This window comes from Hypomesus nipponensis, chromosome 7 (assembly GCF_054491055.1).
Source record: "Hypomesus nipponensis isolate SF chromosome 7, ASM5449105v1, whole genome shotgun sequence".
Taxonomy (NCBI): Eukaryota; Metazoa; Chordata; class Actinopteri; order Osmeriformes; family Osmeridae; genus Hypomesus; species Hypomesus nipponensis.
The window spans coordinates 4,869,845-4,882,500 of record NC_140367.1 but is presented as its reverse complement, the minus strand read 5'-3'; the positions used below and the strand labels follow the sequence as shown (position 1 = coordinate 4,882,500).

Sequence of the window (12,656 nt, the reverse complement as noted above, 5' to 3'; positions counted from 1 at the left end):
CTGCTCCTCCTCTCCCGCTGCTCGTCTTCTCCTCCTTTCTCTCCCATTTTCTCTCCCCCCTTTGAACGTCGAAACCTTCAGACACACATTATGTTTATAATGTGTGTTTACAGTAGCATGACCTGCAAAACAAGCACTCCTAATGTAATAGGTCTATTAGTATGTGTGTGTGTGTGTGTGTGTGTGTGTGGAGGGTTTTGATAGGAGTTTGTGAGTCTGAGGGTAAGCTCCTGGCATCAGTCTCTGGAAGTCATTTTACAATGACCTTTGTAAAATGAGCATAAGTGGAAGCATGAATTGCAGATATTGAATTTTGTAATTAATGTGCAAATCTGTGAGAAGGGAGCTAGAGGGAAGGGACTTAATTGAATTACAGACAGCAAAGTGGAGCGGCACTGTTCTGTTGCAATTACTTGACTTAATAAGAAACTGCTGATATTAAGAGAGGACATCCAGGCATGATCATTTTGTCCGTTTTCTGAGGTCCAGATAAAAAGCTTTCGTCCGGCACCAGTTGTTTTATTCTTCAGGACTTAACTCACACTAGACTGAGGGGTATAGAACTGTCATCATTCACTTAACATATTGTTAGTTTGTGACTTCCACGTTATGTTACTGCTCAAAATATTCTACGTAAGGCTCAGTCTTGAGACTCTACCTCCCCCTGCTGGTGAGCTGTGGTAACTCACAGAGGAAGACAATTGAAATGCTCTCTATTATTTCCTATGCAGCTCTTAAGTAATACATACTCTATTTTGAGTTTGGTATTTCTAGTTTGACAGTCTTTTGAATGTGACTCTTGCATATACCTGGGATTTGCAGAAAGCTAAAAAGGATTGAGGGAGGAAAGAAAACAAGCAGGGCAAGGGTATAGACTTTAATCTTTTTCTCAAAGCACTTGTTTACAGTATTTAAATGTTACATTATTTCACAGTTTACCCAGAATTACTTCTTACCCAACAGCAAAATTTAGAAAAAACAGATCTCCCTATATGTACATTCATTCACATTTGACAACGTTCGAGCAAAAGATATTAATTACATTTTTTAATGTACATATACACATATTCTACAGTCGCCAGAGCAGACATTAGCATTATGCGTTTCTTTACAATGTTAAACAAGTGCACGAGAAACAATGTACTGTGGGTGTTTTATACACACTGAAACAGAGGTCTCTGACGTTCACATTTAAATGTACTTGGAAAAACAAACCAACAAAGGAGTGGATGAATCAGACAGGAGTGAGAGGACAGCTGTTTCATCATCCGTCTGTGGCTTCCAACTGAAACATTATTGTATACCTAGAGTAAAGTCTCTCTGTGCAGGCGTGCATTCTGACAGGATGGGACCTTGTAAACACTGAGGAGTTATGAAAACATGGTATGACCACACGTGAACGTCTCCATCCGAAGACGACAGGAAGAGAGAGGGCGCACACACCAGACTGTAGCTCAGACCAAGCACACAGCCCTGCGTTCCAAACCAGGACTGTTGGACTTTTTAGCGTTTGTCAGAATATGTACAACAGCGACCGACACGCCTTCGCCCTTATGAAATCACACCAAAATAAAGGCAAGCGAAAAACAAAAGGCCTAAACCCAGGCATGTGGTAAACACACGGATGCCTGGACTTACATCGTGTCTGAGTCCCTGTGGACAGGCTGACAGACAGACAGGAAGGACAGACAGCGTGGCTGTGGGGCTGGGACAGTGAGGGTGTGAACAGTCCAAGTGGAAGGTCTGTTCATACAGGAAGTGATGGCGTGGTACACACCGCAGTGTCAGCCCTGGCTGAGGCTGACACACATCACTGTCCAAGACCTTCCAGATGCTTAAATAGGTATAAAAACGAGTCACTTTTAAAAAGTTAATATTATACATTATTGATTTTTTCCGCGTGTCTAAGTGGAAAAATGCACGTGCATTATATACAGCAAAAACATTTCAGCACTCTGGTGTTGGTTAGTTAACCAAGTAGATGAACGGTCCTCTGGTAAAGAACGTCTTCAACCAAGCACTGTTGTAAAAACAAACAAATAGAAGGAGACAAGCCTCTGAGTGTACCAGTTAGAGACTTGCTACGATGTCTACAGTAACACTCGTCAGAGAAAATAGTGTTTGTTGGTCCTCTAATTTGACTGATACGATGTCTCATACGCAGTCCCCAAATTAACCCAATCTTAACCTGGACTACAAGCCCTCTCAGTGAAGGATAAGAACTTCTGCTCTATGCTTCAGCGCCTGATCAGACTGGGTCTATGTAGCAGTGGAGGGGGAGGCATGACAGTGGCCCCCCGAAGGCTTCACAGCACCATGAGGTGTGGTACTGATACTGAGACATTTTACCCAGTGGCTGACCCATATTAGGGAGAAGTGCTGCCTTGTCTCAGTAGGAAGGGACGTAAACCTACATAAACTCCTTGGTGTAACCCATCAGTCATGAACCTGGAGCATCAAACCTCATATGGAGCCTCAAGCATAAAACCTAGAACATCAAAACCAATGGCCTAAAACAAAACAAAAACAAGATCCTTGAACCTAATCGATCCTCCTTATCTATTACAATTCCAGAACACGAGAGGTTCTCTTTCTTTAAAACATTCCTTTTTGAAAAGAGACACTTGGTACTTGGTTTGTTACACAGCTGAATTGGTCCATGTTTGCCCTATGGCTGTAGGCTGGGAACGCAACACTGGGCTAACATTACACTAGACTAACCTTATTATCCATGGTCATGTGCCCTGCCTGCTTGTTTTAAACAAACAAGCCATAGTGTTGGCTGCTATCATTGCATACTATATCTGGTCATTCTGTGGCTAGAAAACGACTCAAAAAGGTCTGGATGGATCGGTCCTGGTTGAAAGCAGTATGTTTGATAGTGTCTGGTCTCTAATTCAGTCTCAGGTGGGTGAACACAGTTTAAGTGTTAATCAGGAAAGGCTTGGGGGTGAGGGTTGGGCTGGGGTAGGGTCAAGGGTTTTCCTTGCCTGGCCTGGAGTGTAGTCAGGGTCTAGGAGGTGATAGATTGGTCTGCACAGGTTCTCTGGCTCATCTTTCTGGCCCCTAGGGGGAGCTCTACAGTTAACATATGAGGACCGGGCAGGAAGTAGGACTTTTATTCTGGGAATTTTAGAGCAGCCACCTCTGGCTTCATCTTAAAGTACTGGTTGAAGCGAAGGACTGCGTATCTGAAAGAAAGCATTCAACAAAAAGGAACAGTGAGTGCTGACCGTATGGTTAAGATATCGCTGTACCATGTCTAGCTGACAAGTGGCGTCTGATCACCTTAGCAGTCAGAGACCGACAAAATAATAATAATAAGTAATGTGTGTAACAAAGAGCTCACACGATGGAGATGAGCTACAAAACTTGCAACATGTAACTTCACATCTAGTCATGGTATTCTTTAACCAATCTGGGAGTGACAGTGCAGTTCAGTACAGTTGTATAGCTGTGGCGTCTTACCCCATGAAGTCAAAGTCAATGGTTGAGAACTTGGCCTGAATCAGAGCCCAGAGACCCCAGAAGAAATGAGATGCCTAGAGACAAAAAGAAACAGAAGATTGGGGGTGATTCATAAAACCGTTGAAAAAAAAAGAAAAAGGTCTTAGGGCATCACCTTTTTCACACTTGTAAGTAAAAAGAGAGGAAGTGATGGTAATAAGACAAAGGGAAGACCAAGAGGAAAAGTCCTTGTCCTGTGACGTGCCCCTCCGTAGGAGCCCATGAGTGCTGTGTGTCCTCGGAGGTTGCTTGGCCGCTGCTGGCTGACTCAGACAGGGCTTTACAGGTCACGGTGTCCAGGCTACCGTTTCTGTTTATGCCTCTCTGCCCAGCTCTGTTACACCACACAACAACAGCTCGCCCCCCTGGAGACCAGCAGCATTGTCCTGTAGTGGTGTAGGGTTAGCCTGCGCTCTAGTTACCCAACGACCTGCGCTCCACACACCAAGGTCACCTTGAGCTCATCTGAATTCCCAGAGAATGTTTGAGGGTCAACTCAAATGGATGGAATATGCGACCATCAAGACACAGTAAATCAAGATTGCCAGGATGTAATTATATATAATATTGATATTATAGTTCACCATTCCTTTGTTTTTAATGATTACTTTGTATCTAATCAACAAGGTTGTCTGCTGAATGACTGTCTACCGCATGCTGATCTTAAAGTAGCAATGGAAAAGTGTGAATAAAGTAGGCCTCGCTCTCTCTCTAAACAATATTATACACAAGTAATTAACTTACTGTGTAAATGCACAGCACTTTATTAGTGCTTCTGTATGTTTAGTTGTGCAACTAGTTGTTACCTTCTGCTGTACACAGGACCATACAAAGGTGAGGAGTCTTATCTGGACACACAGAGGCACTCTGACTCCAAGTTGACCTTGCTGCTGACCATAAACTAAACTAATGAGCCAAGAGCCATTCAACCAGGCTATGACTCATGCCTTTGGCATCGCACGCACGCAGGCTTTCTTGCGCAATTAGCTTCCTCCGGTAGTTTGTAAGTATCACGTCTAGTTCTCTGAAGAGTGCAGCACAGGGGTCAGATATCAATGTCTGTAAATTCAAAGCAAGCCTGCTGTTTTCTCCCTGTTGCTCCCTATGAGAAGCTTAGAAAGGAAGTGGTGCTAGCCCCGGTTCCTCGAGCGAAGGGCCTTTGTCCTGCCCTGCTCTTCCTCTAAGACTGAGCGTAAACAACACCAGGCTTCAATCGAGGTGGAGATGAAATGCTGTCTGAGGTCAATGTACACCGTACGCAGAACTGTATTTCACTGCGGATTGAGTGTGTTTTGAGCGTGTGTGTGAGTGTGTGAGCACGTGACTCACCAGTGAAAAGCGATTGACCTGTACGTAGAGCACCTCCACCTCTCTGTCCGTCACATGGCTGCCCTGGCCCTTGTATTCCTTATAGGCCTCCAGGTAGGACCGCAGCCAGTCCAACTGCAGACTGCGGCCCGGGTAATGACTATAGTCCACCTCGTTCAGACCTGGACACACACACACACGGTAATCAGAAGGTCGTCAGTTCGATTCCCGGCTGTGCCACATGACGTTGTGTCCTTGGGCAAGGCACTTCACCCTACTTGCCTCGGGGGAATGTCCCTGTACTTACTGCAAGTCGCTCTGGATAAAAGTGTCTGAATGACTAAATGTAAATGATTACCAGTGGTTAAAGTGTACCACAGCACAGGTGTGTGACAGGCATCAGACATTCCAACTACTCACACCCCATGAAGGACTTACCTGCAAACTCATTGAAGTGGTTCCCAATGTCGTAGGCTTGGTAATTGTACCCTGCATACTCGTAGTCTATGAACTTTACACTGCCTGGAAAGACAGGAAGGCTTGTTTAGAAGCGGATGGAGAGCAGGGACATAGCAATGCTGTGTTTTTAATCCCACTGATTATCCTAGTCTAGCCTATCCAGTTTTCTTATCTAGTTTGACTGACAGCCTTCACAGGACTTTGGGGGTGAAGTGGAGGAAGAGTTTGCATTTTGAGCATGACGAGCTGCAGAGATTTGAGATGAAGGTGATATAGTGTGGACAGAATAAAGAGGTGAATACATGGAGACAGGAAACAGTCCCATGCTTTGAAGAACTGATGGAGAAAGTTGACAACCCACGTGGTCATAATGGAGGGTTTTTTTCCTTTTTCTGAGAATCAAAAAGGGGATTTCCAATCTTTAAAGCCTTGTTAGTTTCACTTCCACACTCTCCACTTATATAGACAGGGACAACCACATCTGTTATATGTGTCAAAATATTTAGATCAGTCATGTTCTAACAAAGAGGTTGGGGTCATCAACTTTTTCCACATACTCAAAAAGCATCACAAAGATGGGAGCCAGTTTTAAAGGATGTTTCATCAAAGCACCATGCAAGAGATGATGGAAGAACCGGAGGAGAGAATAAGAGAGAGAGGAAGACATGTCAGTTCAGGGTGAATCTGCTTGTTTAATAGAAGAGTCCGGAAGAGGGGGCAATCTGGGAGAAGGTCATGCGATGATAATTGACCTGTGAGGTGGACAGATGAAAAAAGATGAATCATGCAGACGAAGGAAGGCGCCAGGGAGAGAAAAGGGGACAGTGCTGCCCTCTAGGGGGGAGAAATGAATACTGTATCAGGCTGCAATCGCCATTGAAGAACAATGACGCTTTCTCTGTTAATGTTTGGACAGATGGATATATCAAAATACAAAGCCTTGCCTCCATACCGTGGATGGAACTGTCAAATCTGTCTAGCTGTATAACACACACCAGTGTTATAAACCAGTTCTACACTGGCGTTAAAGTCTTGTTAAAGTGCTCTGTAGAAGCACTCAAATCCAATAAGTAAAAATGATAACCTGTGTTTGTGGCCAACATGTTTTCGGCCTTCTGTGTCACATATATAGTGTGTGCGTGCGTGTGTGTGTGTGCGTGCGTGTCTGAGGTTGTCTGACAGAGTGCTGGACTACAGAGAAAGACACGTGAGGTGGTTACCAGACGCGGTGCGGTCCTTGCGGGACACAACAGAACACCTCCAGTCAGTGCCTATAGCCCTGTGCAGCAGACGAAAAGATTGGGGCAAACGCACATCTGTCGCACACACATGCGCGCACACACACATCCACCCACACAAAGTCAGACACACACACTCTCACACAAGCTCACATCATGAAGGCTGCTGCTGCTGCCAACCCCTTTTCCCTCACAGTGGCCTCATACACACTTCCCCTTTTTATAACACTCCCCTCCAAAGCCGCATTTTCATTGGTCCACATACAAGCCGATATTATGACGCCTCCCACTTTTATGCAAATGTTAAAATGAAGTAGTTTCTTGCTGCAAAGACAACAGCAGGTTTTGGGTTTAGGGCAAGGGGAATAGTTTTTTATCTCTTCTATTTCTCACAATTTCAAATATGCTTGTTCAAATAATTGTTTACGTTCTAAGTAAAATCCATGTAGCCAAATGCTTCTAGTTCCTTCTCTTTCTTCTCTCACACTATGCCTCGCTCTCTTTCTCTGTCACCTGCCTTGAATAAAAGCTAAAAAGTTCAGAGGGCAGTAGGAAATCTTATCTAAATTGTCAGTGCAAAATCATTTCCCTTTTCTCAGCGAGAGGCAATTATCGTCTGAACTTGACTACAAGCACCGTTGAAAGGGAAGTTAGTGGTAAAAAAAAAAAGTGGTCAGGTTTATGTATGCCTCAGCAGCAGCCTTGGCAGGGGGGGAGGGTAAACAATGTTACTGTCGGAAGAAGAGGTTATGCTCTTCTCTTTTACAGTGGGGGAGGGGCCTAACTCCAAATTTCGAAGAACTGGATTCCCAGATACAAGTAGGAAACAATACAAAATCTGTCATTGAAGGTTTTTCTTCTAGCTCAGGCTACTTTTAACTCAGCTTTAAACTAACTACAAGACCCTGTCACTGTGTACAGACGGAAGTCAAATGATTCCAGAGATTTTCACTGCAGTGTTCGGATTCTATCAGGCAGGTTATTTTGTCATCCTCAAAGAAATTGAAATTTTACTAGAATCCACAGATCCCTCCTTTGGCTCCCAATGCCGCGCTGTTTCTAGGAATGAGGACGCAGTCTGGCAGGGTGAAACTCAGTTATCAGGGACAAGTGTGGCACAATGGGGAGAGAGAGACAGGTCCTACATCTATTCTAGGCTGAGATCAAGGGAGCTGCACTGGTCTGAACTGGGTGGGGCTCCTCAAAGCTCAGTCTCTCTCTCTCTCTCTCTCTCTCTTCTCCGGGCCAGGGTTCCCACCCTTGTTGCAGCTGCAGTCACTCCTAGGAGAGAAAAGCTGGAGACAAGGAGCTGTGAGATCGCTCCCCCCCTCCACCCTCCCTCCCCCACACACGTCCCTCCCTCCCATACTCTTATCTCCCCCTCCACCCTCACCCCAGGTGTCCAAACCCTCCCCTCTTAGGAAGGCCAGTGACTAGTATAGTCGACCTTGACCTATTATGAGTCTTCTTTTCACTCACTGGGGCGTTAGTGCCAAAAAAAGCATTCACAACATAACAAAAGAACAACATTCCCAAAGCACCACAAAATAAAAACATGATATTAATGAAACTCAACAAGGCTACTGCATGGTAACCCTTCACTGCAGGCTGAAATGACATGGCAGTGGAAGGGGTTGGGTAGGAGATGGGGGGGGGTGTTCTGTGTACAACACAGTCCGGTCCATAGCATTAAAATCAGTAGCATAGACTATTAGCCTTGCACAACGAAACGAGCCGCTCAATCTAATTATATGACTTGGGTGTTATTGATCCTACATGTTGTAGGACTGCGGGAAGGGGAGGGGGGGGGGGCAATATAAATGTAGTCCTACCTGTGCGGTGGCCAGCGCAGTAGCGGTACAGTCTAGTACAGTACAGTACAGTGTTTGCTATAGTGGGAGTGTGCGGCAGCTGTGGTGTGTGGGGGGCAGTCTCACCTCCGTCCTGGTTGAAGATGATGTTCTTACACAGCAGGTCGTTGTGGCAGAGCACCACGGGGGAACCCAGCATGGACAGGCTCTGCTGTAGCTCCACCATCTCCTGCCTCAAACACCTGGAGCTGGGCACCTCTACACTCAGCCTGGGGGGAGGGATTGAGGATTGGAGAAAAGGTGGGAGGTTTGAAAGGTGAAGGTGGTAAACAGACATTGCTGTCAGAAATCGCTGTGAAATATTTTGTTTGCTATGAAATATTTTGTTTTTATTGTTGCTTGCTTTTTCTACAGGTACATTTGCACTTAAAGCGGTTCATGTTGTTTAATTGTAACTTGCTTAACTACATGCTCTTATGGTTCTTCCCTTTGGCACTTATTTTTGGTTGCTCAGAACATGTGCTTCATGTTTTTGGCTACTCGCAATGTTTTTGGGGCTATCTTGTTGTTATCAGTGACCTATGCAATTTGTAAAGCTCTGTCTTGGAAGTCGATTTGGATAAAAGCGTCAGTTGAATGAATAAATGTAAATGTCAGAACACCCTTTAGAAAGAGCGGACAACATTACACAACATTCAGCTAAAGGAAGCAGATAACTTAAAACCTTGTTAGAAACTCAGCTCCCAATTCTGAACTGAAATTCAAAACTACCATGGAGGCCATTTCGTCAGGTATGAAACATGACATCACATGTGAGCACTTATGTCATTGGTCAGGCATCTGACACGTTATCCATCCTGATATCCTACGTGCTAACTCCACATTCAGCATGGCACTCAGATCAAGAAGAACCTGTTTGAGATCAGAAGCTAAAAACAAATGCATGGGACCTACAGCAACAAGAAATGCTGTCATTACACATCAATCACAGTTCTTCATACTGAGAAGGAATCATTTCAAACTGGTTCCCTGCCTGCCCTGAAAAAACTCAATCCCACTGACACAAAACTAACTTCCCAAACAGAGTAACCCCATCCCTCACTCCTAGAGAACAGTATGTCTCACCTCATGTTCATTTCAGGGTCCTGGAAGTACTTGGGCACCAGGGCGAAGTACTTGCCCATCTTCAGCCACAGGTCAGACTGGGGCACCCAGCCATTGTGAGCATGGATGGCGTGGTACTTAGCCAGCTGTCTGGCAATGAGCCTGTAGGGTGGTGATGGTGAAACATGAGTGCCTGGTAGCAACAGCAGGAGGAGTAGCATAGAGTACTCTCACGTCCAAGAAACAGGGATGTGGTCAGTTTTTTTTATTTTTTCTTGAGAGAGCAAAACTAGGTGTGTTTCTGTCACCATTAACCTGAATGTCCTAGACAAAAGTTTCCATCTCAATGCCTGGAGACATTTTCCTCGAATGACTAAAGTGACGAGAACTTGGGTGGAGTTTCAGAAGTACTTCCTTGATTCCTCACATTCTCTCCCTCATGGAGCTTTTTGGAGGGGAGGATAATGATAATATGGTGAAAGGAGTTAATAAATATTAGCACTTGATAGTGTCAGAGGCTATGTTCTGGTGGAATGAACTGAGGAGATAATATATCACCAGGACAATAATACAGTTTATCATAATACTGGTATGTCACTGTATTGGGTTGATGTGTATGTTATTCACCTCAGCATAGGCATGTCATTGTGTCATCTGAACATTGGTCTGTTCTTGTTGTGTGTGTGGGTGTGGGTGTGGATGTTAGTCACCTGAACATGGGCATGCTGCGAATGTGTTCTGGCTCTAGTGCAGTGCCTTGGAGGAACTCGTAGCAAAGGCCGTTGTTGAAGGTGCAGTACAGGTGTGGAGCACAGCGGTTCTCATGCAGCACCCGGAAACTCTTCACCTCGTTTTCCCGGTCCACAAACAGCTCTGTCTTGTTACCGTAGATACGAACCAGAACCACGTCCTTCATGATCGCCCCAACGTAACAACCTAGCAACTTATTGGTTATCCCATCTGTGAAAAACTGGAAGGGGGTTGGTGGGGGGAAATGAAGGAGAAGTGAGAGAATGCGAAATAGTGGGCCAAGTTTAGTCGGGCCATTACAACCATCCTGTGCAGCAGTCTAGTTGTCAGTGGCATATGCCTGACTACACTATTGGCATGAGTGTTGGCATGATTGCATTTCCTGTCGTGTTGATCCATTTCACATTCCCAGTTGCATCTTTCTGTCACACATCATCTTACTTTCTAGACAAAGGTTTTGTCAAATCAACAGTCTAGCTTTTTTCCAGACTCTAAAATTCACATACAATACAGTGAGCACCCACATGATTCACCAACCAATCACCAGCCCTGTCATTCACTTCCTTCCTGGAGGGGCTTGTGATGTTTTGACCATTGGGAACCTGACGTAACTTCTGCCTCGTGTTTTGGATGAGGATCGAGGACAATAGAGATACGCATGGATGTGGCGCTGCAGATGAGGGATTGTCTGAGAGGGGTTTAGACAGAATTGTTACCCCTAAATGAGAGTGGAAACATTTGAGAGGGGCCGGGCATTCCAACACTAATCGTGCTATCAGGGATTGACTAGAGACCAGAAGCACGCAAGGAATTTTATTTTGCTAAAGCAAGCTACGGCAGGCATGTGCTGAGTGCTAATTTTCGTAGAATTGAAGAATAGGCCCACAACCAGGGAGGTGGGAAGGGGGCGTGGTGTGGAGGGGGTATTTGACTGTGTTTACCAAGAGTAACCCCCCCCCCCCCCCCAATCTGTGACTGTCAAGGGAACCACTCTTCCCATTCTGTTTTGGTTTTGAGGGAGAAGGAATTTCTTACATCATCCTTTGTACCACCCCCTTAGTTAGCTTGGAAAACTGTGTATTTACATTCAGTAGTTAAAACCTGCAGAGTAAGTTTGTTAGTGCCTCTCCCAGGTGCTCACATGATTGGTTGGCAGGATCATGGGATAGAAGCAAATATTGGTATGAGGTGGTCTACTGTACTGTTTGTGTTTTGTTTCTGTGTTCCATAGCAGCAGCTTAGACGGAAGCACTTGAATCTCAGTGATATTTCCACAGACCACACCAGATCAACTGGGAAACATCTAGAACAATCCACGATCCCTTAACAGAAACTTCGAGAAATGTATACCATTTTAAAAACCACTCCCTGTTCATCGTTGCCTAGTGTCATGCTAGACAACATTACGACTAAGTCATAACCGAACCAAAAGCTATATCTCCCCCCTCATTCCTAGAACATCTTGCGTTGTTGCGATTTCTTTTTGTCTTGGATTTGTGGGCGGGCAGTGAAGCACTGTACTGTGTATTCATTATCAAAATGTCAATCCCCCACCATCACCGGCAGATTCTAGCAAGCAAAATATATGGGTCGTGCTTATGATAGGTCTATTTGACACACGTAAAAAGACAAAGTAGGCCCATTTGGATATTTGAATAATCTAAATCATAACGAATAGGCCTACTAATAACTGTATTAATACCGTTTGCACCTCCTGATCCTAATATTTGTCATTGTTTGTTTTTGATAGATAAAACCTTGACAGCAAGCCAGCCTCAGTAAACCGGCCTATATTTTTTTCGCTTCGTCCATTCATCCTGTTAAAACCACGCAAAGAAGCAGCAAAGCGTTGACGCAGCTCCTATTTAAAAAGGCGCATCACCCGGATTATGTAAGTGGAGCTAGGAAACATATAGGCCTACGACACATGCTGCCGACGACTGCAATTTACCGTCAAGATACCAATATATCTAAAGAAAACAAATACAATATATTGTGTGGTCAGTACCTTCATCTTGACCTCAGATGGTTTCCAATTCGGTCTCAGTTCTTTGACGAGTCTCAATGCACCAGACCTATAATCATTCTCGTCTAATGTTACATCTATTTTGGGTACGGCGGGAGCCTCGTCGGGTACATGGATGTAGTTGGCCATAATGAAAATTACAGTTGTTCACCAAGGTGGTTACAGTATGGCAGTAAATGCGTATGTATGAAGTCCAGCTTGGGTGCAAGGATAAAAAGTCTCGATATGCGGCAACGCCTCTCACAAAATCCCACCCAGAAAAAGATCAGATTCGCAAAGCATTCTGGTAAATCGTGTGACTCATAAATGCAACTCGTTTATTATATAGCTACGTCCCTGCGGTGCCGGAGCGGCGAGTCCTTCATGATTTTACTTAGTCATAGGGAAGGTTACTTCCAGGTTTAACTAAAACCAAAGATCCTTAGACACGCTTCCCATCGACGTATTCATGTC

At 44.7% G+C, this 12,656-nt stretch overlaps 1 protein-coding gene across 2 annotated transcripts; it reads right to left on the bottom strand.

The window, feature by feature from the left end:
* Window positions 1-863: 863 nt before the first annotated feature.
* etnk1 (ethanolamine kinase 1) lies at window positions 864-12,452 on the bottom strand. Of its 2 annotated transcripts, XR_014762443.1 has the most exons (9): window positions 12,186-12,452; window positions 10,138-10,397; window positions 9,449-9,589; window positions 8,450-8,592; window positions 5,254-5,337; window positions 4,837-4,997; window positions 3,469-3,542; window positions 2,991-3,191; window positions 864-2,020 (listed from the first exon to the last, which is right to left on the bottom strand). XR_014762443.1 is itself a non-coding variant. In XM_084701464.1 (8 exons), exons 1-8 carry the CDS (start codon window positions 12,330-12,332, stop codon window positions 3,119-3,121), a joined length of 1,083 nt encoding a protein of 360 aa, XP_084557590.1. In that variant the 5' UTR covers window positions 12,333-12,452; the 3' UTR covers window positions 864-3,118. The 2 variants fall into 2 exon arrangements, 1 of the variants encoding a protein (XP_084557590.1); XM_084701464.1 differs by having other exon boundaries at window positions 864-3,191.
* Window positions 12,453-12,656: the final 204 nt, after the last annotated feature.